The sequence below is a fragment of the Lynx canadensis genome, chromosome C1 (genome assembly GCF_007474595.2).
Source record: "Lynx canadensis isolate LIC74 chromosome C1, mLynCan4.pri.v2, whole genome shotgun sequence".
Lineage (NCBI taxonomy): Eukaryota > Metazoa > Chordata > Mammalia > Carnivora > Felidae > Lynx > Lynx canadensis.
The window spans coordinates 94,938,236-94,966,041 of NC_044310.1; the positions used below are offsets into that span (position 1 = coordinate 94,938,236).

Sequence of the window (27,806 nt, forward strand, 5' to 3'; positions counted from 1 at the left end):
TTTCTCACTCTGTCTTTCCTGAATCCAGACGGGCTTTTGTCCCTAGGTTAGTCCACTGAAATGAGTTCAAGTCTCCAGTGACCCCCAGTGGTCAGTTCCCAGCCCTCCTCTTCCTGGAATCAGCAGCAGCATTTAGCAGTTGATCACTTCTTTCACATGTTTTCTTCTCTGTCTTCTAAAGCCACACACATGGTTTCCCCTACCTCACTGGCTGTTGCTTGTCCTCCTTTGCCGACTGCTCTACTTAAGGGTTTTTTTTTTAAGTTAGTGTGATGAATTATATATTTTTAAAAATTGTGATAAAATACACGTAATACAAAATTTACCATTGTAACCATTTTTAAGTGTCCAGTTCAGTAAAGTACATTTACATTTTTGTGAAACCTTTCACCATATATCTCTAGAATTTTTCTCATCTTCCCCAGCTGAAACTCTGTACCCATTAAATACTTAACTCCGCATTCCCCTCTCCTCCCAGCCCCTGACAACCATTCTACTTCCTGTCTATAGATTGGACTATTGACTGCTCTAGGTATTTCATGTACCTTGGAATCATACGGTATTGGCTCTTTCGTGACTGGCTTTTTTCAGTTAACGTAATATTTTCAAGGTCATCCATGTTGTATCGTGTGTCACAATTTCCTTCCTTTTAAGGAAGGAATGTATATACCATCGCATGTATATACCACATTTTGTTTGTCCATTCATCTGTTGATGGACACCTGGGTTGATTCCACTTTGACCTCTGTGAATAATGCCACTGTAAACATGGATGTACTACAAATATCTGTTTGAGTCTCTGCTTTCAGTTCTCTTGGGTATATACCCAGAAATAGAACTGCTGGCTTTGGGGGGGCGGGGGGAGGAGGGGGCGGTGCCTGGGTGGCTCAGTCAGCTGAGTGGCTGATTCTTGATTTCAGCTCAGGTCTTGATCCCAGGGTTGTGGGATTGAGCCCTGTCTCAGGCTCCACTGGGTATGGAGCCTGCTTAAGATTCTCTCTGTCTCTGTATCTCTCCCCCACTCACGTGCTCACTGGCTCTCTCAAAAAATAAAATAAAGAACATAAGAAGTAGAACTGCTGGATCATATGTTAATGATTCTATATGTAATCTTCTGAGGAACTGCCATGCTGTTTTCCATATTCCCACCAGCAGTGCACAAGGGTTCTAATTCCTCCACATTCTTACCAATATTTATTATTTTCTGGTTTCCTCTTTTGTTTGTTTCGTTTATTTTGGTTTGATAATAGCCATCCTAATGGATCTGAAGTGATATCTAATTATGGTTTTGATTTGCATTTCCCTGATGATTAGTGATGTTGAATGTCTCATGTGCTTACTGGCCATTTGTGTATCTTCTTTGGAAAAATGTCTATTTAAGTCCTTTGCGCATTTTTTATTTGTGTTATTTGGTTTTTTTGTTGTTGAGTTGTAGGAGTTCTTTATGTATTCTGGATATTAACACCTTATCAGATATATGGCTTACAGATGTTTTCTTCCACTCCATCAGTTGCTGTTTTACACTGTTGGTTGTGTCCTTTGATTCACAGAAGTTTTAAATTTTGATGTACTCTAATTTATCTTTTTTCTCCTGTTGCTTGTGCTTTTAATGTCATATCCAGGAAATCATTGCCAAATCTAATGTCATGAAGTTTTTTTCCCTGATGTTTTCTTCTAAAAGTTTTATACTTTTGCTCTTACATTTAGGTCTTTGATCCATTTGAATTAATTTTGTATAAACTGTAAGATAAGAATCCAGCTTAATTCTTTTGCTTGTGAATATCCATTTCCCAACACCATTTGTTGAAAAGACTGCCTTTTCCTCATTGAATGGTATTAGCAACCTTGTCAAGTCATTTGACCATTTATGTAAAGGTTGATTTCTGGGCTCCCTAGTCTACAAATTTTGGTGTGTTGTATTTTCATTTTCAGTCTGTTCAAAATACTAATTTCCATTTTAATTTCTTATTTGAATCATAGATTATTTAGAGATATGTTATTTTGTTTCCAGGTATTTGGGGATTTTGATGTCTTTCTATTACTGATTTCTAGGTTAATTCCATTGTGGTCAGAAAACATACTTTGTATAACAAGCTTAAATGCCTTTAAATTTATTGAGACATGTAGTCTAGATTATAGATGATAGTCTGTCTTGGTAAATGTTCCATGTGCACTTGAAAATAATGTGTTTTGTTGTTAGATGAAGTATTTTATAAATATCAGATGCAATTGATTGATGGTATTGTTTCATTCAAATACGTCCTTACTGATTTCTGCATGCTGAATCTCTGAATTACTGATAAGGTGGTGTCGAAGTCTCCAGGTGTAATAGTGGATTCATCTATTTCTCCTTGCTGTTCTATCAGTTTTTGTCTCCTATATTTTGATGCTCTGTTGTCGGGCACATATGCTTTAAGGATTTTTATGTCTTCTTGGAGAATTGACTCCTTTTTCATTACATAATGTCACTCTTTATCTCTGATGATTTTCCTTTCTTTGAAGTCTGCTTTGTCTGAAATTGTATAGCTATTCCAAATGTTTCTTTTTTTGATTGGGATTAGCATGGTATTTCTTGCTCCATTTACTTGCTCCTTCACTTGTTTCTTCTTCTTCTTTTTTTTTTTTTTTTAAGTAGGCTCCATGACCCTGTAATCAAGACCTCAGATCAAGAGTTGGATGCTGAACCAGCTGAGCCACCCAGGCACCCCGTTGCTCCTTTACTTTTAATCTGTCTGTATTTTATATTCAAAGTGGGTTTCTTATAGGCAACATATAGTGAGATCTTGTTTTTTGGTCCACTTGACAGTCTTTCTTTTAACTGATGTGTTTAGACCATTGATGTTTAAAGTGATTTTTGATATGCTGGATTAATAGCTACCATAGCTGTCGGGGCACCTGGGTGGCTCAGTTGGTTAAGTGCCCGAATTCGGCTCAGGTCATGATCTCACAGTTCATGGGTTCGGGCCCCACGTCAGGCTCTGTGCTGACGGCTCAGAGCCTGGAGCCTACTTCGGAGTCTGTGTCTCCCTCTCTCCCTGTCTCTCCCCTGCTCATGCTCGCTCTCTCTCTCTCTCTCAAAGATAAATAAACGTTAAGAAAAATAATGACTACCATAGTTGTTAACCGTTTTCTGTTCATTGCTCTTGTTTTTTCTTTTTTAATCTTTATTTTCTGCTGCCTTCTGGTCTTAATTGAACATTTTATGTACTTTCATTTTTCTCCTCTCTCACCATATCAGTTATACTATTTTTTTTTAGTGGTTGCCTTTGAATTTAAAATACACATTTATAGCTAATCCAAGTCTACTTTCATATAACACTATACTACTTCACAAGGCATTACAGGTACTTTATAACAGTATTCCTAGTTCCTCCCACCAATCTCTTATAATATTGCTGTCATTCATTTCATTTATCCATAAGCTGTAGTCACCTAATATATTGTTGCTATTATTATTCCAGACTGTTATCTGTTAGATCAATTAATGATAAGAAAAATAAAAGATTTTATTTTACCTTTATATGTTCATATTTATGTCCATGTAATCTGACCTAACTCATTTTCCTTCCTTCTAAAGAATTTCTAACATTTCTTGCAGGGCAGGTCTACTGGAATTTTTATTTGAGAACATCTGTATTTATCTTTCATTTGAAGGATGATTTTGCTGAATACAGAATTGTAGCTTGATGAGTTTTTTCTTTCAACACCTTAAATAGTTCACTTCACTCTCTCTACTTGTGTAATTTCTGAAGAGAAATATGATGTAATTTTCATCCTTAACTCCTCTTGAGTAAAGTGTTTTTTCACCTCTGGCTTCTTGCAACATCTTCTTTTTGTCTTTGATTTTCTGCAGCTTGAATATATGCTTGGGTGTAGTTTTTCAGTATTTATTCTGCTTGATGTTCTCTGAATATTTTGGATCTGTGGTTTGGTGTCTTATTATTATTTATTATCTTTTGCTTATTATTTTTCTGTTAATTATTCATTTTTTTTCCTTCCAACTCCTCACTCCTTTTGGCCCTGACTTCACAGTGTATCTGGAAGATAACTAATTCTTACCACTCCACCGCTACTACTTTGGTCCAGGTTACCATCTTTTGGGTTGTTTCATTTGCTTTCACATAGTTCTTCTTACCTCTGTCCTTGACTTCCTCCTTCATTTCAACAGCAGGATACCTGTTCAAAATTTCAGTGGGAATCTGTCATCCTTTCCTCACAACGAGCCAGTGATTTCCCATCTCACACCAAGTAAAAGCCAAAGTCTTAACCATGGCCTGAAAGTCTATATTTAGCTATCTCTTACTTTATCTCCTACTAATCACATTGCACTCCTGTTAGGGTGCCCTTCTTTCTCTTTGGAAGTCAGCAGACCTCTCAAAGATCTGCATAACTGCATTGTCTAACTTCCCATTGCCTCTAGGTGTTTGTTCAAATATCACTTCTTTTTTTTATTTTTAAATTTAAATTTATTTATTTATTTATTTTTTACATTTCTTTATTTTGAGAGACAGAGAGAGACAGCATGAGCAGGGGAGGGGCAGAGAGAGAGGGAGACACAGAATCAGAAGCAGGCTCCAGGCTCTGAGCTGTCAGCACAGAGCCCCATGTGGGGTCGAACCCACGAACTGTGAGATCATGACCTGAGCCAAAGTCGGACGCTTAACCGACTGAGCCACCCAGGCACCCCTGTTTTTAAATTTCTTAAGTTTATTTATTTTGAGAGTGAGAGAGAACACAAGCTGGGGAGGGGCAGAGAAAAGGAGAGACAGAATCTCAAGCAGGCTCTATACCATCAGTGCAGAGCCCTACGTGGGGCTCGAACTCACAGACGATGAGATCATGACCTGAGCCAAAATCAAGGGTTGGACGCTTATACCAGCTGTGCCACCCAGGCACCCCAAATACCATTTTTTTCTAATTGTAAATCTCCATGCCCTATGAACTCTCTGTCTTCCTTTTCCTCTGTAATATTTTTCCAAAACACTTTACCAGCCAACCTGTGTCTTTGGCAGGAGAGAGCATGGCACACTGGAGAATATTAAAGCCAGTTTGGCTGGAGCATTGAGAATGAGAGGAAGTATATTGTGAGGTGAAGCTAGGTAGGAGTTAGAGACTCAACTGTGCAGACCCTTGTAGGCCATGTTAACATTTTTGGTTTGTATTTAAAGGTAGTGGAAAAAAACTGAAGTATCTTAACTAGAGGGATTTGGGAGGAGGGTCAGTAACATGATTAAATTTATCTTTTTATACTGATCGTTCTGGCTTCATTGTGGAAAAAAGATTGGAGAGGGAAAAATTGGATGTGGAGAAACCAGATGAGAGGCTATTACAGTAATCCTGGTATAAGCTGATGGTAGCTTATCAACCCGGGGTTGATGGCCTACAGAAAAAATGTTTGGAAATGTTTGATTCTTATGAAAAAATCCATTTATAAACATATGTGGCCAGCAATTTGTAACTCCTTATTGCCAGATTAGGATCTCTCATTTATAAAATCTCATCTGATTCCATTATGAGTAAATAAAATTGTTTTAACTCTTTAAAATAAATCCTAGAAAATCAATAGTCTTATATCTTTTTGTAGATTTCTTCACGGTAGGCACAAAATCAAAGAACCCTAATTAAGTTATTTATTCTTATTTGAATGGCCAGTTTCTAGGCCTGATCAAACTGATTCATCTCTCATGAAAACAAGACTTTAAATAATTTTATTATAGGGTGCCTGGGTGGCTCAGCCAGTTAAGCGTCCAACCTCGGCTTAGGTCATAATCTCACGGTTTGTGAGTTGAAGCCCCACGTCGGACTCTGTGCTGACAGCTCAGAGACTGGAGCCTGCTTCAGATTCTGTGTGTGTGTGTGTCTCTCTCTCTCTCTGCCCCTCCCCCTACTCATGCTCTGTCTCTGTCTCAAAAATAAACATTTTTTAAAAATTTAAATAATTTGATTATATTTTTTCTGACTTCCTCTTATCTCAAAAATTAAGAAGTTGATTAGGACTAAGATTGTCCTCAACAGGAGTTTTAAAAGACAAAGATGGCTGCCTGTGTTATTTCTTGTCACAAAGCCAGCAACCTCTGACAGCAGGAAACTGTGTAGAGCTTCACAGTTTATGAGAATCAGAAACTCATGACATTCTAGCCATGCTAAGATAGATTAAAGTTCTTAAAGCAAACAAACTAATAAACTAGGATCCTAACAGTAGTTTTCTAAGGTGGCAATATTTTCATCAAACCAGAATGTTGATCCTCTATTTGTTTCACTTTAGGAGGGAAAAAGCATTTAACCTGTCCCATGCTACGTATTTTATTTTATATGTACCTAAAATATGTCATATTGTTTAATTATCAGAAACAAGTGAAGTTATCTTAATCCAGATTTGTTTTGTTGATACAAAAATTGCATATCAATCAGGGCAAATAACTTGTCCAGGCTCACACAATTTATAGAGTTTGGTTTTGGATCCAGATATGCCAGCAAAAAGATCTTCCCTTTCAATCAGGGGTGTTAATTTGGGTTCCTTGGTCTCTACTTCCCCCTCTGTGTTTATGGTTTTCAAAGAGCTGTGGACCCTTCAATAAAATTCAAAGTCAATAAATTTTATTATTCTGCCTCCTCATTTGGGATTCCTAATCTCATAGTGCTGTCCACTCTTGTTTTATTTTATTTACTGTATTTACTTTTTTAATCTTTATTTATTTTTGAGAGAGAGACAGCGTGTGAGCAGGGGAGGAGCAGAGAGAGCGGGAGACACAGAATCTGAAGCAGGCTCCAGACTCTGAGCTGTCAGCACAGAGCCTGACACAGGGCTCAAACTCACGAACTGTGAGATCATGACCTGAGCTGAAATCAGACACTCAACTGACTGAGCCACCTAAGCGCCCCTGTCCACTCTTGTTTTATATTACCTTTCCACAATTCTTGTCAAAATATCAGTAAGACTCTAGTTACAGTAGTAAAACAGCGATAGTAGTAGTTATTTTTTAGTGGATAATATTTGCCAGGCATTATATGGCAAATATATTTGCCAGGGCTATATATGCATTATCTTATTTGATGTTCACAGCAACGTTGCTGAACTATGCCCTTTAAGATTAACCTTCTTTTATCTCCAATCCCAGCCCATTCTTTGCTCTCCTAACTGATCTCCCTGCTCCAGTTTCTCATTCCTTTGTTCCAACCTACACAATTCTCATCGAGCTTTTTTTTTTCTTCCTTTCCTCAAATTACTCAAAAGCCTTAGGTGGCTTTCCCCCACTGTTAGGAAAGCAAGTTCTTAAGATATCAAACAGGGATTTTGGTAGTTTACTAGCTTATTGTTCAAACAATGACTATACTCATTCCTTTCCCACTGCCTTTCACTGAGAATATTCAGCCACCTAGCCTTTTTTAAATAGTTTTTTTCATTAGACTCTTCATTTTCCTGAGTCTGCCTTTTTAAATGGAACTCCATGTCTGCAGTACTCTCTACCCGTCCTCTGGCCAGACTTTCAAGAAATGCACGCAAGACATACAGTGAAAAATCTCCCTTCTTTCCATATCCCTTCATTCCTCCAAAGTTTCCTTCCAAAGATAGTCTATGCATTTACAAGTTTCCATGTACATACGTGAGTATAGAAGCAAGTTAGCATGTCGGTTAATGAGTGTGAACTCTGGAACTGGGCTGCCTAAGTGTGAATCATGGCTTCTCTTCTAGATGTATGGCTTGGGCAAATTACTAGTTCCTACCTCACAAGCTTTTTGTGAGGATTTCTTAAAAGAGTGCACGGCATGTGGTAAACTCTCAGTAGGTGTATGCTATTATATTATTGTTGTGGTGTTGTTATATAACAGAGCATGATACATTGAAAAGAGAATGGCATTTAAAATTGGGACAGCCTTCTAGTTATTTTGTGCCTAAGTCATTTAATCCAAGTTAAACCTAGTATGGTTTCCTCATCTTTAAAATTGGGATAATGGAGGGGCACCTGGGTGACTCAGTCGGTTGAACATCCAACTTCGGCTCAGGTCATGATCTCGTGGTCTGTGAGTTCAAGCCCCGCGTCAGACTCTGTGCTGACAGCCCAGAGCCTGGAGCCTGCTTCCGATTCTGTGTGTGTGTCTCTCTCTCTGCCCCTTCCCCGCTCATGCTCTGTCTCTCCCTGTCAAAAATAAATGAACATTAAAGAAAAAAATTTTTTTAAATAAAAATAAAATTGGGATAATGGATTTGATTTTGATGAACAATAAAAGGAAGGAGCTTTGTAAATAATACTATGTGAAGTTTAATTGTTGGTCACATCATTTTACTTTCTCTTTCGGTGAAAGGTCATAACATTTCAGCTGGTGATAAGAAATGAAGTCATCTTTAAAGGATAAAGATATCAGAAATTTAGTGATAGTTATGCTGTTTTGCTTTACAGATTTTTCAAAATTCATACTTTTTCATTAGCTGTGGCTTGCTTTTGGTGGGTTAGTCTTAAATTTTTAAATTATGATTATATAATTTATGTGTCAGTGCCATTAAGAGAATAATGTTAGAATAAATACCTCTGTTTATGGAAATGTATCTAGTTTACAGAATTGATGTAATTAGCTATACTTAGCATAAATTAGTAAACCTTATCTGTAAACCTTCTCTTTTCAGGAAAAAAAATTTTTGTCAACCTAGAAGATACTAGTCACTGCCTCTAACATTTTTTTCGTGGTTTGCAAAACGTGTTATTTGCCTGTGATAAGAGTTGCTGAAGAATATTTGTTTTACTAAGTAGATGGTGATACATGTAAAAAGAGGTTCCCGTTGATGCTCTTTTTGATGATTTATGCTGTTGCTAAAACAAGAGAGGCATTTACTCTTTTAAAATAACTCCTGGATGCCACAGTGCATATCAGTACCCAAAGACACAGAGAATGGGATATTTTTGGGTACTATGATACTCTCCCTTCTTTTGTTAATGAGAGGCATTTCCAGTAGGAAATGTTCAGGAGGAAAAATGTAGTCAGAGGTCACTAAGTGGTAGAGTAGAATTCTGGCCAGCAGTATGGATCCTAAGTTCAGGCTTTAAAACATTTCAGTATATTGCTTCTGAGAATGAGACTATGAAAAATTACCAGAAGACAAAAGAAGGGGGAACTTCTAGAAATAATATAAATTAAAAAATTCAAGCTTAATAGATAGCTTTAATAACAGATTAGAGAGAGAACTGGAAGATGATCTAAAGAGTAAAGCAACCAAAATAAAGCGATGGGGAGAGGAAATATGCAAGCGAAGAAAAGAGAATTCGATATCTCTAGTTTTCCTTGATTCCTTACTAAGTTATGGATGTATTAGTTGGATCCTTTGCTGTCCAGCTATAGCTTTCATTTCACTGCCTTTCTGATAGTGAGGTTTGACTATGTGACAGAGTTTTGTTAATTTAGATGTAAGTGGAAGTTATGCGTGCATAGGTTTTTTTTTTGTTTTGTTTATTTTGGAGAGAGAGAATGAACAGGGGAAGGACAGAGAGAGGCAGAGGATTTGAAGCATGCTCTGCACTCTCAGTGCACAGCCTGATGTGGGGCTTGAACTCACAAACCACAAGATCATGACCTGAGCTGAAGTTGAACGCTTAACTGACTGAGCCACCCAGGTGCCCTCATAGGTTTTAACCTTATAGGTTATGCCTATAAAAGGAAAGGGATATACCTTTTTTTCCCGTGGACTGGAATGTGTACATGGTAGTAAACTATGTTTAGCTTGTGGGAGAGGGCAATACTCTAAGGACAGTAGAGCAACAAGATGTGAGAACTTAGCTGACTAGTATAAACTGCCCCCTGGACTATATCCCTTCTGACTTTCATATGAGGGAGAAGAAGTTTGAATTTTGTTTAAGCCACCCTAGGGTCTCTTATTATAGCAGCCTAGTCTGTGTCCTAATAGAAGAGGAGCATGAGAAAATACAACAAATCTAAGCAGAGTCCATATAGGAAGAAAAGTGATGTAGAAAGAATATTTGAGATTATGCTTGAGAATTTATAAAACTGCAAAAAGATACAAATGTAAGAAGTCACATAAAGGTTAAATAAAAATCTAAACCCAACTTCATAGTTAAAATTGCACACAATGAAAGATCTAAAAAATAGCCAGAGAGTGCGGTGCCCAGGTGGCTCAATTGGTTGAGCATCTGACGCTTGATTTTGGCCCAGGTCATAATCTCAGGGTCGTAAGATCAAGTCCCCGCATTGGGCTCTGTGCTGAACGTGGAGCCTGCTTAAGATTTTCTCTCTCCCTCTCTCTCTGCCTCTCTCCCGCTGGCTCTCTATCTTTAAAAAAAAAAAAAAAAAGAGCCAGAGGGAGAATACAGATTATTTTCAGAAGATCTACAATTAGGCTAATTTATGAAAAAGAAAATTGAAACCAAAAGAAAGGAGAATAATAACTACAGCGTGCTGAGAGTAAATAACTCTTAGAGCTAAGAATGTAGGTAATATAAAGTTTTTAGATAAATGAAAACTGAAGAGATTTTACTACCAATAGAACATCTCTAAGACAACTTCGAAAAGACACACTTCAGGTAGAAGGAAAATGATCCCTGGTGGAGGGTCTGAGATGTTAATTAGAAAAGAAAAATGAAAATTAAAGAGCCAAGCATCCAACCTAAGTTAGGAAAAGAACAGAATAAAGAAAAGAATGAAGTAATAGGCATAAAAGCAGATATTGAGGAAACATAAAACAAGCTTACGGTAAACCAAAGTTGATTGCTAGAAGACAAACCTGATAAGATTGTTAAAAAAGGGGGGGGGGACATAATAAGAATGAAAGAGGAGCTACAACCACAGATACATAGACATCATTACACAAAAGTATACCTAAGTAAATTTTTGTTTGCAGAATAATTTGAAATGGTGGATGATTGCATAGGTTACCACAGTAGTATAGTAAGCCTTTCAAGACCACTTGTCAAATTTGCTCTCCTGAATTAAGAGGATTGGATTAAATTTTTTTTTTTTTTTTTTTTTTTTTTAAAGAGATAGCAAGCAGAGGAGAGGGAGAAAGAGAGGGACAGAGAATCCCAAGCATAGCCTGTGCTGTTAGTGCAGACCCTGATTCAGGGCTGGAACCTACAAACTATGAGATCATGACCTGAGCCAAAATCCAGAGTCAGATGCTCAACCTACTGAGCCACCCAGACGGCCTTGTATTAAATATTTTAATCCTTTACTTGAATTTTTGGAGAATTTCAAAGGTGCAATGAATGGGATGGTTGTCTCAGTTATATTTTACTTAAGTCATATAATCTTAAGATTTTGGTAGATTTACTTGGGGATAATTGACGGATGAATTCCTTTTAAAACAATAGAGTTTATGTCCGTTTTTAATATATAAAGAAGTGGGGAAGTATCAGTAAGGAATTGCAAGAACATAAGCAATTGTAGAAACCTTGTGTTTGTAAAATTGTTTTTTTAAAAAGTGTTACTGGTAAGTTTTGGATGCTTGTACCAGAAAGTGGTGGCACAATACTGAGAATGATCTGTAATTGAGTGTTTCTTTTCTTTCTCTGTAAATAAAAAACTTGTTACCAGCCCTATAGTACATATTCATACTGTTAAACTGAATTAAACAGTGTGCTTATTTAAGAAGATTTATTGGGGCAAGTTCCTTATTTTCTGGAGGAGCAGTAGCAAATGGTAGTGATAGCACTTTGTGGATAGGCATTTTGAAGCACAGTGTTCTAAACGAATACATAAGACAGTCCTAGGTTGACAGACATCTGCAAGTCGAGAGAGCAACTGACACAGATTTCAACAAGCTCTATGAAGGGTGAGGGGTGGGGAGGGGAGGGGAATGAAGTTGATAGGTTATCTGACAAGTTGGTTGGAAAATTACGTTGATAGAGAATTCCAGAATAAACACAAGTTCTACGAAAAAGGACATGTAATCTTAATATACTACTTTGCTGTGTGTTAACGAGCACTAAAATTCTCATCTACCATAATAGCAATACCTAAAACTAAAAACCAGTATAAATACCTTATTTAGAAAATATGGAAAAAAATACTCAAAGAAGCTAGAAGTTTGAAGTAACTGTTTTAAGTGAAGGGGATACAGAGACTGCTTTTTTGTTGTTTTAAGCTTTTCAGTAATGCCTGCTAATAGTCCTAATTAGCACATAATGCTTTTATCTTAAGAGAGAGTAAGAACTAGATATTTTGCAGAGGAAACCAGAATGATTACAGAATTTGAAACTTTAGCATTTGAAAAAAGAAATAAGACTGCTTTTTTAAAAAAAGAGGTTGTGTGTGGGGGGGAATAGCTGTTTTCAAATATTTGAGGAATATAGACTTCAGAAAAGGAATTCTCTTTATCCTGTTTAGCATCAAAGGACAGAGACCCAGTAAGTGGCCACTACTAAGAAACAGTGGTGTAAAGAACATTCTAACAGTTAGGTTACCCAGAAATGGAATGGACTATTTTGTGAAGGTAGAGTTCAAAGGGCTTAGATGACCTTATCTAGAGATGTTTGTAGAGTGAGTTGCCACAAACGAAACCCTATATTTCAGGCATTCTGTTGTTACATACTCACTTCACAGTATGTAAAACAAGAAGAGGTGGGGTAGCTGGGTAGCTCAGTCAGTTAAGCATCCAACTCTTGATTTCATGGTTTGTGAGTTCAGGCCCCATGTTAGGCTCTGCGCTGACCTCACAGAGCCTATTTTGGATTCTCTCTCTCCCTCTCTCTGGCTCTCCCCTACTTACTCTGTCTCAAAAATAAACAAACATTTAAAAATAAAAAAAAAGGTGCAAGGGGCGCCTGGGTGGCCTCAGCCCTTAAATGTCCAATTCTTGATTTCAGCTCAGGTCATGATCTCACAGTTGTGAGATCAAGCCTCCACTTCGGGCTCTGTGCTGACAGTGTGGGACTTGCTTGGGATTCACCCTCTCTCCCTCTTCCCCTCTCCCCCTTTTGTCCCTCCCGTTCTTGTGCTCTTGTGTTTCTCTCTCTCAAAATAATTAAATAAACTTAAAAACAAAGGACAAAACCAGCTATTCATACAACATGTAAGATTTGCTGCATGGAAGTTAAGTTTATTGTTTTCCAAGCCTTACATGTGTCATCTTAGACTTCATAAAATAAGCTTTTATCATTTGTGGTTTACAGACTAGGATTTAGGAAGACTTCTTTTTATTAGGACTACTGATCTGTTTTGTCTTACTCTTACTACCTTTTGTTTACGTTTTGTTCCAGTTGTTTATTTTTCATTTTCTAACTCTGGTTGAATTGGTCAAGTCTTCTTTGTCTATTTTTCCTCTAGTGATTTTTAAATTATGTATAATGTAGTTGTTAATGTTACATTTTTCACATTTAGATTTATATTTTTTCAATCTGGAGAGAGAGAGAGAGAGAGAGAGAGAGAGAGAATCTTTTATTTTCCCAAGCAAGAGAAAAACTTCAACATGCCTTCACTTTTCCCTACTAATTCCTTTCAAACCAAAGTGTGGAGATAATCACGAAGTTTTATTTCCAGGTTTTTAAACATATTTTACAGTGATCATTAGACTTCTAACCATAATTTTTACTGATTTATTTGCTTGCCATGATTTCTTGTTCTTACGCCTTTTGATTTCCTGAATCATTTTCCTTGTTTTGTTGGCATACCTCCAACAAATAAGTTTTGATATATATTTTTTGTCGCTTAGTTCTAATTGCTTACTTTCCATTTTGATTTCTTCTTTGACCTGTGTATTTAGAATTGGGTTGTTTAACTTACAAACATTCTGATATTACATAGTTATATTTTTATGTTGATTTCTAGTTTAATTCCATTGTGGTTAGTATATATACTCTGTGTGATTTCAGTTCTTTGAAATTAGTTGAGACCAGCATGGCCTTACTAGTAAATGATCTATGTGCACTTGAAAAAAAAAATGTGTCATTTGCAGTTGTTGGGTGTGGTGTTCTATATATAACTATTGGGTTAAGTTGACTCATTATTTGGTCAAATCTTATATGTATATCATTACCGTTTTTATACTTTTCTATCAGTTGCTGAGAGTCATATTAAAATCTAATCATGATTGTGTATTTCTCTAGTTTTCCTTTAGTTGTGTCAACTTTTCCTTTATATATTTTGCCTTATGTTTTAATTTTCATTTTTTCCCTATTGAATATTTATGGAATTAGGGAGTGGCTCAGCTGGGTGGATCTGGCCTAAGGTTTCTTAACGTCTTGCAGTCAGAAGGTGGCTGTCCGCGATCGTCTGAAAGTCTTCTATATTTACAGGTCTAGGGGCACTGAAATGGGAGGGCTGTTCAGGCAAATCTGTCTCTGTGGTCTCTCCAAAGTGGTGGCTTCAGGGCAGCCTGACAGCTCTGGACCCACGCCTGGCTCCCAAAAGAGAGATCCAGGAGGAGGCTCTGTTCTGACCACTCTTTCTAGCATCAGAAGTCAGATAACACTTTTGCTATATTTTGTTTAGTAAAGCTGCCCATATTCAAAGGGAGGGGAATACATTTTTCCTCTTTAGAAGCTTTTTAGGATTTTGTCTTCACTTTCAGTGACTTGAATTTTCAACTACTATATGTTCAGTTTTGGATCTTTTATTGTTAAAATTACTATTTTTGGCATTCATTGAGCACTTTAAATCTGAAGATTTCTGATTTTCTTAATTTACTTCTGGAAATGTCTTTCTGTTATTTCTTCAGTTCTTCTGTTTCTGGACTTCCTGTCAGATGTAGCTGGTAGAACTTTGAGATTTATCTTTCTTACCTCTTTCTTTCATACATTCCATCTCTCCGTCATTTTGTGCTGTGCTCTTTGGGTAGGTTCAGTATGTTGGTTCACTGACTTGCTTTTCAACTACATCCATTTTTCTCTTCAGCCTGTCTACTGATTTTTTTTTTTTTTTTGATGATCATATATTTTATTTCCTAAATCTCCAAGTGTATCTTTTGCATAGACTTGATAATCTCAGGAGTTTCTTTAGGGATATTTCATTTATTTCACAGTGTTTTATAGATCCTCTTAACTCTGTTTTCTTTGGTTTTTGTTCTTGTGATTGTGGAATTCTTGTGATGTTCTTGTGACGGTGATGCCTCTGTCAGAATGTTTGCCTCATCTATAATTGTCTGCTCATCTTGAGAATCCCTATGACCTCTTAGTCTATTTATAAGAGCTTATCTCCTTTCATGGTAGGAAGGGGTAGGAATGCTACTGGGGATATGTACCTGGTTTTAGACTGTGAAGACTAATTTATAAACTTCATTTACAAGTATGTGACGTCTTATCACTTTATCCCTATATCCTACCCCCAGAGTGCTAATCTTGAGAAGAGCAAGAGGAGAAAGTATCAAGGAAGAGATTCTTGCATTGAGATAATAATGTGATTTTATGTTACAAAAAAAGTTGAATTTCCATTATGATGTACTATGAAGAACATTGTTTTTTATTTTAGAAGATTAAATCTTACCATGATTTCCATATTTATTCACTACCCCCCCCCACCCCTTTGTGTGGTCAGTTGTCAGTTTTAAGATATTCATGGCTTCTGTAAATATTTAAATATAATCAATAATATAACTACTTGTTCTTTAAGGTAAAATTTTTTTTCTTCAAAATTTCTCATCACAACCAAATTTCCTTAAGTGAATTTTGTTTTGTAGGTTCAGTTGTATATAGAAGAAACTATTTCATCTTATAATTAATTAGTTTATATATTTAAAAACTGAACAAAATTGGGATTGATTTGTGTCACAAAGACAGTCAAGTTATGTTATTTTGTGAAACTTAGAGGTAGTTTTGCTGAAGGAAGAATGGAAAAATTGTTACATTATAGCTTGGACTATAATGTTAGGAACTCAAGATTGACTTAAAATTTAAACATAGCATAGTGTTTATTCTTGTGCTCCTTATTCGTCAGGGAATCTTAACCAGAGTGAAAAATTTTCTGGTGCTGTGTTGGGAGTGCAGGGCACAAGAGATTTCCATAAAAAGGCATGGGATTTGCTTGGAAGAACATAGTGGTTTTCTAACTTGGCAGTAATGAGTTAGAACTTACCCCCTTTCAAAAGAAAATATTAATCCACATTATTCCTTATTGGGTATTTGTGTGTGTGTGTGTGTTATCTGAGCTGTATTATTTTTGTGTTTGCATGTGTGCATATTGTATACATTCATGACCCATGGTATTTGTTAGGTATAAAGAAAATTTTCTGTACATGGAGTATTTTTGAAAAATGGCTTTGCGACTTGAATATCTTACCACTTGGGTAGAGGAATAGGGGCCAAATATTTTGTTGTTGCAGAATACCCAAAATAATTTGGCCATGTCTGAGCGCTTTCCTCAAATTCTGTGGACCTAGGAGGCAATTTGGGGACTATAAATTAGTCTTGCTATATTAGGATTCCCTCTTGAAAGATCCACATTTTTGGATTAGAGATGATACATTTACATCTTTGACAGCAGTCCCCAGCTAAGAATCACCAGGGGCCTGAGAAGGGAGTTGCAGTTAATGTAGATTTGTTTGCATGAATATATGCTCTTGTGTTTAATAGTCAAGGTTAGAAGTAGAGGGTAGGATAGAGGTATAGGATGATTAGTGTTCAGCACAAACCACTCCTAAATCACATTTTCCTCAAGTTCCTGTCCATCTACATAGATGTGGTCCTTTCTCAGGTCTCAATTCTTGAACTTTCTTCTGTTTTCACTGAATAAATTCTCCTTGGTTGATTTCATATTCTGTGATTTCAACTACTAACATTTCTTAAAACAATTCCGAAATCTGTACCCTCTAACCCTTTGGTTACTACTGAGCTTTCGGACTTGGATTTTTAACTATCATATGTCTCTACCTGCTTTTCTCATAGAAATCTCAAACTTAATTTTGGGCAGGAATATTAACTTTTTAAAACTCCTTTTAGCCACCCAGTTTGTCCAGACCTAGATCTCTAGGAGTTATCCATGATTCCTCTTCATTCCCCTAAATAATGACCTCTAACCAGCTATAGAGGCCTGTCAGTTTCACCTTCGGAAAACTATAGTCTGCTTTTCAGCCCTAGTGCTGCTGTGCAGACGTGTATCATTTCCCACCTGAGCTATTTCAGTAGCTTCCTGACTATTCTCCCTGCCTCTGGTTCTTTCAGTCCATTTTATATACTGTTATCACTTATCTTTCCAGACTATATATCTGACTGAATTACTTAAAAAACAAAACAGGTTGCTGTTTTCTCCCCATTGCTTACTAGATAAATTGTAGACACTTAATGGTAAGTGCCTTTGCAAGCATAACTCAGGCTCTATACCCTGCTCCGTTTTCTGTAGCTTGATTTTAAACCCTGTGTTTTGGCCACACCCAGCTGTGTGGTATTCCCTGGATCTTGTGTATTTAGTGATTTAGAGTGTTTGCTCAAGCTGTTTCCTCTGCTTAGAATGCCCTTCCCTACTTACCTGGAACATTCCTATTCAGTTTTTCACTAAGTTCTTATGTAACCTCCACTGAAAAACTATCCTGCTCTCTCCTCTGTTCCTCCATCCTTCCCCCACCCTTTAATCTCCACTCTGTAATAACGTTGTTCCCATCATATTGCAGTTATTTATTTTTTCTCCTCCACGAGTTCCTTGAGGATGGGAAACATTTTGTGTCCCTGGCACCTGGTATAGAACTGGTACCTACCTGGGAAATACTTTGTAAATGTTTGTTGGTTCAGAACAACAATCCTAACTGCCACCATGTCTGTCGCATAGTCTACTATAATTTATCCTTACTGTGTTTCTTGGTCAGTAAGGGCTGCTGGAACCAATTACCTTGGACTGGGTGGCTTAGACCAGAAATGTATTTCTCATAGTTCTGGAGGCTTGGAAATCCAAGACCAAGCAAGGCACTGAGAGATCAGGTGTCTGAGGACCTGTTTCCTAACTTTCAGATGGCTGTCTGTATCTTCACTTGGTGGAGAGCAAAGAGAAGCAAACTCGTGGGACTCATAAGGACACTAATCAAGTTGTGAGGGCTATGCCCTTATGACCTCATCTAATCCTAATTACCTCCCAAAAGCCCCACTTCTTAATACTATCACATTGGGAAACACATTGTTTATAAAACTATGTATGTAACTGGCATTCTGAGAAATATTCCTTTTTTCCTCATTGGATTTTCTTAAATTAATTCTATTGAGCTATAATTTACATGTAATAAAATGATTTTTTTCGGGGCACCTGGGTGGCTCAGTTGGTTGAGCTCCGACTTTGGCTCAGGTCATGATCTCACATTTCGTGGGTTCAAGCCCCGTGTCGGGCTCTGACTTTGGCTCAGGTCATGATCTCATGGTGCGTGAGTTCGAGCCCCACGTCAGGCTCTGTGCTGATACCTCAGAGCCTGGAGTCTGCTTCAGATACTGTGTCTCCCTGTCTCTCTGCACCCCTACCCCCTCGTGCTCTCTGTGTCTCTCAAAAATAAATAAACATTGGGGCACCTGGGTGGCTCAGTCGGTTAAGCGTCCGACTTCAGCTCAGGTCACGATCTCGCGGTCCGTGAGTTCGAGCCCCGCGTCGGGCTCTGGGCTGATGGCTCAGAGCCTGGAGCCTGCTTCCGATTCTGGTTCTCCCTCTCTCTCTGCCCCTCCCCCGTTCATGCTCTGTCTCTCTCGGTCTCAAAAATAAATAAACGTTAAAAAAAATTTTTTTTAAATAAAAAAAAATAAATAAATAAACATTAAAAAAAAAGATTCATATCCATCTTGTTGAATCTTTTTATTACTGAATAGTAGTAGTATTCCATTGATTGGATATACCATAATTTATCCATTCACTTCTTGATGGATATTTCGGTTGTTTCTAGATTTGGGCAATTATGAACAAAGGTAAGAGTTGACATTCATATTTTTCTGACTTGACTTACTCGAAAGACTATCTCTTACATACTGAATTACTTTTGCCCCTATATTAAGTGATCTATTCCTGTGTAACAGTTTAACACAGATCTTACTGGGATTAAACCAACAATAATCATTTATTATCTTAGTTTCTGTGGATCTAAGGTGTTTCAGAGTGGCTTGACTGTAAGGTTCTGATTCATGGTATCATGAGACTGCAATCCTCTGAATTAATAAGTAAGACTTGACTAAAACTGTAAGATATACTTCTGAAGGTGGCTCACTTACACGTTTGGTAAATTGTGCTAGCTGTTGGTAGGGGTCCTCAGTTCCTCTCCAGTTGGGCCTCTCTGCAGGGCTAGTTAAGTGTCCTCATGACTTGGTGAATGGCTTCCCTTGGAGGGAATGATGCCAGAGACCATGGTACAAGCTGCAGTGCCTTTTGTGTATTTTGCCGATTGTGTATTTTATTTTTTTAATGTTTATTTATTTTTGAGCACATGCTCGGGAGAGAGCACAAGCCAGGGAAGGGCAGAGAGAGATGGGGACAGAGGATCAGAAGTGGGCTCCATGCTGACAGCAGAGAGCACCACGCGGGACTCGAACTAGGAGAGCATGACCTGAGCTGAAGTCGGGCACTTAACCGACTGAGCCACCCAGGTGCCCCTTGTTGAGGGTGTTTTTAAGATTCATCCATCTTGTTGACGGTTGAGGAGCTAATCTTGGAAATCACATATGGTCACTGCTGCCATATTCTCTTGGTTGGAAAACCAGTCTTAGGAGGAAACTACACAAAAGGATATGAATACTGAGAGGGAACAGTTCTGGTTATGAATACCAAGAGGCCAGGATCATTGTGTGTGTGGGGGGGTATCTTGAAGGATGAGTACTACAGTCCCTTTATCAAAAATGAACAGAATATGTATATGCGGTTTTATGTCTGGGTTTAATTTAGTGCCACTGATCTGGTTGTCTTATGCCAATATAATAGTATCTTTATTACTGTAGTTTTGGATTATGTCTTAAAATCAGGTAGTGTAAGACTTTTTTTTCTTCTCCATCTCTGTTAACTGTTCTGTTAACATTTTCAAAAAAAAGGTTATAGTCATCTTACCAATTTTTACAAAAAAGAAACCTGCTGATTGTGCTTGCACTGAATCTGTAGATCCAACTTGGAGAGAATTGACATGTTAACAGTAATATGGACACATCTTAATATAATATGGCATGTCTTTCTGATTACTATGTCCTTAATTTCTCTGAGCCATGTTTTGTAGTTTCAGTGTATAAGCCTTACACATATTCTGTTAAATTCATCTCTTGAGTATTTTATGTCTTATTGGATGCTATTTTAGATGGTATTTTTAAAATTACATTTTTCAATTCTTTGCCTGTATGTAGACATATGATAGTTATTATTTTTTGTCTCAACCTTTTATCCTGAAATCTTGCTACATTCACTTATTAGTCTGGTAGCTTTTTTGTATATTCTGCACAGGATCATGTTATCTGTGGATAAAGACAATTTTCTTTATTCCTTTTCCATAGTCTAGACCCTACTATTTGTAGCTTAGAACAGTGTTGAATAGAAGTGGAAAGAGCAGATGTATCAGTAGAAGAAAAAGAAAAACTGTATAATACCAATAGGTGCAGAAGAAATATTTGAAAAAATCTAACATCTATTCCTGAGAATCCATATAAATGAAAGCTCTTAAGAAAGTAAAAGTGTATTAAAAAGATGTGAAACAAAAAAGTGTAAGTTTGATTAGAGTAACCAAAAATGCTGTTTAGAGTAGATAAGGATTTATAATCTAGGGCCTCCAACATTTGCATAGGAAAAAAAATCTTTATTTTTCGTAACTTCTGAAATGAAATTGAATATTTGTTTCTATTTTGAATGCAGGCAGCAAACCGCAGTAGTAATATCAGCAGCAACTATGACTTTGTCACCAATAAATATTACTTTTAACTTTCTGTGTATCTTTAAAGTTTCTTTTCTAAAATATTGATTGATTGATTGATTGATTGATTGTTAGAAAGTGCCTACATAGGCCAGGGGCAGAGGGAGGCAGAGAGAGAGAGAATCCCAAGAGTCTCCATGTACCCGCGAGTGGCCTATCTTATAAACCATGAGATCATGACCTGAGCAGAAATCAAGTGTCAGCTGCTTAACCCACTGAGCCACCCAGGTGCCCCTAAAGTTTCTTTCTTGAAGATAACATATGGTTAGGCCTTGCTTTCTTGACTTTGAATTGGAATGTTGGAATATTGGAATAGATGATTTACATTTATGCGGTTGCCTTTTAATTGTATTGTTCTGTAGGTTTTATATTTGTCTCATCTTTGTTCTTTTTGCTTGTTTGTATTCTTTTCTGCTGTGTTTTGAATGAATCAGAACCCCCTCCCCCACCCCGGCTGCTCTAGGTTTTAGACTAAGTATGCATCTTTTAACATATGACAGTTTATCTTCAAATAGTATTATACTACTCCACATATACTGTAAGAACCTTGAACAATATACTTCTAGTCCCCTTCCCTTTTTGTGCTATTATTGTTAATACTTTTTACTTCCACATGTGTTGCAAAACCTTGTAGTACATTGTTATTAGTTTTCCTTTAAGTGGTCGAAAAAGTCTTGTAGATTTACTCTCACCATTTCTGGTACTTTTCATTCCTTTAGTAATCTTCATTCCTTTATGTAGATCCAATCTTCCACCTGTTATCATTTTCTTCCACCTGAAGAACTTCCTTTGCTTTTTATAAGTGTGTACTGGTGAACATTTTCCCCTTGCTTTTCCTCCTTCTTTACTTCTTTTGTTTACTTTGTCTCCCTCCCTCCCATCCTGCTTTCTTTCCATCCTTCTTTCCTTCCTTCCTTCCTATCTATTTGAAAAAAAAAAAAAAAGCTTTATTTCACTTTCATTTTGGAAGAATAGATTCATTGTATTTAGCATTCTGGGTTGACCATTTTTTCTTTAAGCATTTTAAAGATACTCCATTTTCTTTTGTCTTGCATAGCTTCTCAAGAAGTCTACAAATCTTCTGGGATTTCAAGTGAATTGCCTGTTTTTCAACAAGGAGAACTTTAAAAAAAATTTTTTTTTCAAGTTTTATTTATTTTTGAGAGAGCACGAGCAGGGGAGGGGCAGAGAGAGAGAGAGAGGGAGACACAGAATCTGAAGCAGGGTCCAGGCTCTGAGCTGTCAGCACAGAGCCCGACGTGGGGCTCGAACTCACAGACAGTGAGATCATGACCTGAGCTGAAGTCAGATGCTTAACTGACTAAGCCACCCAGGCACCCCATGGGAGAACTTTTCTGATCAGAACTTCAGTCTTTCTTAGCACTGTGGTTCAGCTTTTAAATCCCTGTTTATTCTTTGCCTTTACCTCATGGAGTTTCATCCTGCATGCTGTGATTAGTGTTTGGCCAGAGACTCAAGTGAAGCCCTTTGCAGATTCCTAGAATTTTTTGTACCTGTCTCCCTCTTTTTGATATACTTTCTGGTCTCTGCTTGAGTTCTTCCTCCCTGTACCACAGTCTGAAAAGTGCCTTCAAGCAGAAAGCCAAGACAGATGTAGGTCTTACTTTATCTTGTCCCATCTCTTAGAAATCACAGTCCTATACTGCTTATTGTCAAACATCCAAAAAACAGTTGTTTCATGTATTTTGTCTGTTGTTTTAGCTGTTGACAAGGGGATGGAAAGTCCATTCATACTTACTCCATCATGGCCACTGGAAATTCTTTCCTGCCCTTTTGCCTTTTAGCATAACTGGAGATAAAAAAAAAGTTTGTATTTCTTTTCTTTTTTTTTCTAGCAATTTGTGTCTTATGGAGTATATTGCTAATACCTACCTATAAAATTTTAACAATTTCATCAACAATACTCTTTCATATCCTAAGTATTTTCAAGGTAACATTTTACATGGTTCAGCTGTAATAGAATAATGAACAAAATAGTATATGAATTACTGTATATTTTAAGCAAATTAAATAGCATATACATTAAAGCTCATGAGTGAACTTTTCAAAAAAGTATGTTACGTCATTTAAACAATAGCTTTGTAAAGAATTGGGTTCATGATTGTAATTATAAGACAACTACTAGTTTTAATCACCTTATTTTCTGATCACTCTTGGAAGTAACATGAACAGACTTGAATGACTTGTGCCTAGTCAAAGATGATCTTTAATGAATTAAAATGCCTGGTAGTAGTCATTACAAACTTAGGTTAGAATCTTCATGGTTTTGCTATGTAGCCTGTCTTCCGCCTGATGACCTTAAGGGAAAAAGCAAACAAAATCCAAAATACCATATTATTTCATGTAACATTTGTACATTCTAAGGCTATTCTTAGCATGTTTATTGATCTTTGTGGTTTTTTTCTTTTTTCCAGATTGTCAGTATTTAGACAGACCACATCATGCGTGAGTACAAGCTAGTGGTCCTTGGTTCAGGAGGCGTGGGGAAGTCTGCTCTGGTAAGTTAGCCACCTAACTCTAACTTAATTAGCATAGTATAGGAAGAACATTGATATTTGCTTGCCTTAAAACTTTTAGTCACTAATGAGAAAAGGTGACAGTATTTTTTATATGCCTAGTATCTGTCTCATAGGGGCCGGGGATTCATTCAGCAACCACAGATGTGTAGTTGTAAACTAGTGGCTCACTCATTCTTTCACTTACCCAATATTTATTGACTACCTACCATATGCCGAGCACTAGTGATTGGGATTCAAAGAGGAATAAGGTCATTCTCATTTTTTAAGGAACTTACATTCCAGTAGGGGAGACTAATTATTTCAGATACCAGTGGAATAAGTCCTACCTACCTAACCCTCAGCCCAGACTTAAGTGAAACAAAGGGTATTTTTTGTATACATGCTGTATTTATTTAGTAAATATTGAGCTTATATGATGTCAGATGCCAGGGTTACAACAGTGAACAAAAACAGTCACAATCCCTCAGAGCTTATCATATAGTGGAGGAGATATAAGAAATACACAATTAAACAAAGAACTACCTTATAATTGTGAGAGATACTTTGAAAGAAAAGTACAGACTGTTAAGAGAGACCCCATGACAAATGAACTTAAATTAGCATTTGAATAACTAAGGTCATAATTGCTGAGGCAGGAGTGAACTGGAAGAAAAGTAGAGGGAATTGAGGTGAGAAGCAGGGGCCAGACCATGACTTGAAGACCATGTAAGAGCTTGAAACTTACTCCTAATGACAGTGAGAAGCCATTGAAAGTTAGTTTTATTTTTTTGGACGAGAGGGAAGGGGTTATTGACAGAATTGGATATACGTTTTAAAGAGAGTACTTTGCTATGTGTGGAGTGACTTAGAAGAGAGGCCGAGTGGACACAAGGAGACCAGTTGGGAGTTAATGCCAAACCCCAGATTAATGTTTGTGGGAGCTTACATAGGGGCCATGGCAGTGAAGAAGAGAAAAGTAGATGTTTTGAGAATTAAATAACTTAGTGCTGGTTTGATGTGAGGACTAGGAGAGAAGGAGCTGTTGAGGATGACTACCATAGTTCCAGTTGAGCTACTAATTTTATGGATGGATCCTTTAAGTAGAAGGGAAACACTGGAGAATGAGCAGATCTGAGAGTGAAAATCAGCAGTCATGTCACATTTGATATGTGAGATGCTAAAGTAAATACATCACATAAGAAATTGGGTCCTCAAGATAATAGCTTAAAGGAGAGACTTGTGATAGGATTTGGGGTGCCATGAATATATCAACAGTATTTAATTTCATGAGAATTATGTTACTCTTAGCAATGTAAATTAGTACCTCTGAGGTGAATGAGGATATCTAATTTAAATGTGTAGAACTTTCAATTCAGCAAGTCTCTTTAGATTTCACATATAAGTTCATATATACAAAATAGCATGGTCAAGGATGTCCACAGTAACATTCTTTATAGTGGCAAGAGTTTGGAAACCACCTAAATGCCTACCAGTATGGGCTGGTTAAATAAGCTTTTAATACTAATGTTTTGAGTAGAATAATACAGAGCTATTAAAAAGAACGCAACGGGTCTGTATATACTGATAGGTAGTGATATGCAAGATGTATTATTTAGGGGTAAATAAGGTAGCAAGCAGTGTAGACTACCGTTTGTGTTCATAAAAAAAAAAAAAAAACGGGTGAGGGGGAAGATAGTATAAAATGCACAGACTATCCCTGCGAGGTAAAATAAGCTTACAGATGACACACTGGTTACTTGGGAGTGGAATTGTATAATTGAGAACAAAGGAAGGTAGGTAGGGTTGGCCACCACTGCCTACTCTGTTGTGTCTTTTGTATTTCGTCCTATGTTCATGAATTACCTTTTCAAAAATAAATAAAATGATCAAAAATAAAAATCTATAGGAATAAATGAGATTGTCTAGGGAGAGACTAGAGAAAGAAAGAGCTCAGTACTGAACTCTGAGTACCTCTCAACCTTTAAAGAGTAGGTAGAATTGAAGGATCTAGCAGAGAAGAGTGTATGTTATACTTAAATGTAAAGAGTGGATCTCTACCTGACTGCTCAGAAGTCAAGTAGAGGAAGGAGACAATAAAGGAATATGGAGGTAGCTGGGCTTCGTGAAATCAACTTCAGTAAGGTTATGGTGCTGTAAGCGTCCTGAGGTGGGTTGAAGAGTACATGAGAGCTGAAGAAATAGAATCACCATTATAGATAGTTGAAAAAGTTTGATGATGAGAGGGAACAGAGAAAGGGGTCGGGGGTGGGGGGGAGTGAAGCTAGAGGGGTCATGGAGTTCAGGGGAATATTTATTTCAGGGTAGGAGATGGTAGAGCAAATTGTGTGCCGGAGGCCATAAGCTTATGTGGAAAGGAAAATAATAGCACAGGAGAGGAAGGGAATCATTGTCACAGGTGTCAAAAGTTCAGAAATAACAGAAGTAAAATTAATGAATCATAGAAGTAGTAATTAGTTTATTGTGCACACACCAGAAAGACAGTTTCCATACCAGACACCTTCAAACCAGAACACTGAATGAGGCTGAGGGTATATTGTTATAAAGCAGCTTATTGTGTGAGAAAGCAGTGGCTGTTTATTCTTCACAGTGACTGGTTATAGTGTTAGAATTTTCTTCAATGACTGAAAATTGGTTAGTGGTTACCTCATACCCACCTTGGGAAACAGTGTAAGTTTCGCCTTTGATTTCCAGAGGCATAAGCAAGAAATGATCCCTAGGTCAATTTAGCTTCGCTAAATAAACTAAATTAAGCTTTGTTTGTATGACCCAACTGGTTATTATCTGCTTAGGGAATTTTCAAGGCTGGTCTCCGTTTTTTATTTTAACCCAGAAAGGCCAGTAGGTAAGGAAGGAAGAGGAGGGTTCAGTAGAAAAACTACAGGAATAGAATAGAAGTCGGTATGGATGAATGAGCTGTCCCTGAGAACTGAGAGGATGAGATTCAGAGCAATGATGAAGGATTGCTTTAACAAGAAGGACACGAAACCTGTGAGACTGTTTCTCATTTTTGCAAGTGTCTGACAACGGCTTATAGAAAGCACTTGGGTTCTCATACCTGCTTCTGCATCCAGTGTCTTGCTATAGCATATGTTACATACCCGTGGGAAAACTCCACTGTAAATTTATGAGACAAGGAGAGTATGTCATGGTATTATGAGATACTTTTTTTCTAATCATCTGCTCTAGACCATATTTTGAGAACCTCTGTTCTAGAATAAAGGATTTAGGAAGTTTTCTGTATTTGAATTATATGTAGTACTAAGAGGATGAGGTGATTAAATCCTTGATAAAAATAATAAAAGATGTGGTGTAATTCTGTCCTGAGTCTCTTTTGAAGAACAAGAGCTTAGGAGAAAGAAGTTTGAAGTTTACTGTATTTTGGTTCATCTGTTTAGCTCAAGCTACACTAGTGCATAATTAAGTGTAGGTGACCTCAGGCCATATTCTTACCCTTCCTTGCTTTTAGGCAACAATATACCAGACCCAGTTTTAAATCTGTCCAGGCAGTATTTCATAGCCATCTTCTGTACTTTTTATTTACCACATGATAAAATACCTCATTTCATAAGTCTGTGTTTACAGGAATCTTAGAGAAGTAGAAAATCTGAAAAAGATGAGCAGGAAGTGTTTCCAATGAAAAAAGGAAGTCTTTGGAATCAGGAGGATTGTATATTTGAATCTCAGCTGGCAAACGGGAAAAATAACTACTTCTGGGGAGAACGTGAAATTCGAATGAGACTGTGAATTTAATAAATTCAGTGCCTGTAAATTTCTTTTTCTCTTTCCCCCACAATTAGAGAAACTGTTTTAAGGTTCTTAAAAATTTAGACCCTTTTGTCTCATTGCTTTAAGGGCATGAGATAAAAGGTCCTATAGATAATGTGAAGGAATATTAGCTTAAATACTGGTTAATTTTCATTGTTTCATAAATTAGGAGGTATGTCCTTCTTATTTGTATCTTCATTGTATTTTGAAACTTAATATAGTTTCACAACATGAGTTGGCAGCAGCCTTGCTGACGATATGAACACCTCCCTTCATAATGTGCCCTCTTGGTTGTGGATGTATCCTTGTGTTAGAAAATAATGAGACTTTACATCTGCGTGTTTACCCAGAATTTTCACATAATTTCATTTAATCTTTGCCACTTTGTAAGGGTGTAAGTAGCATTCAAGTGTAGTTGATTTTTCTTTTAAGTTCTTAACTTTTCTCTGCTTTTTTTTTCTAGACAGTTCAGTTTGTTCAGGGAATTTTTGTTGAAAAATATGACCCAACGATAGAAGATTCCTACAGAAAGGTAAAATGTGAAACTTGTATATGCATGCTTACAAATAGTTCCTTAGGGCTTTAAAACTTGATCCACAGAACTGGTTTTTAAAAATAGTTTTTGAGAAGTGATACAGATGTTCTGTATCTGGTTTTAAAAATTTCACCAAGGGGCGCCTGGGTGACTCAGTTGGTTGAGCGTCTGACTTTGGCTCAGG

General features: G+C 37.1%; 1 protein-coding gene across 3 annotated transcripts in view; it reads left to right on the forward strand.

Moving 5' to 3' along the window:
- RAP1A (RAP1A, member of RAS oncogene family) overlaps positions 1-27,806 on the forward strand; it is a 77,265-nt gene that overhangs the window by 33,309 nt on the left and 16,150 nt on the right. For 2 of the 3 annotated variants that reach the window (XM_032594357.1, XM_030326432.1), the window contains exons 2-3: positions 23,218-23,301; positions 27,551-27,619. In XM_032594357.1, the coding sequence (XP_032450248.1) occupies positions 23,245-23,301; positions 27,551-27,619 (126 nt within the window). In that variant the 5' untranslated portion in view covers positions 23,218-23,244. The remainder of the gene's footprint in view (positions 1-23,217; positions 23,302-27,550; positions 27,620-27,806) is intronic. The other variant, XM_030326431.1, reaches the window with a different exon arrangement.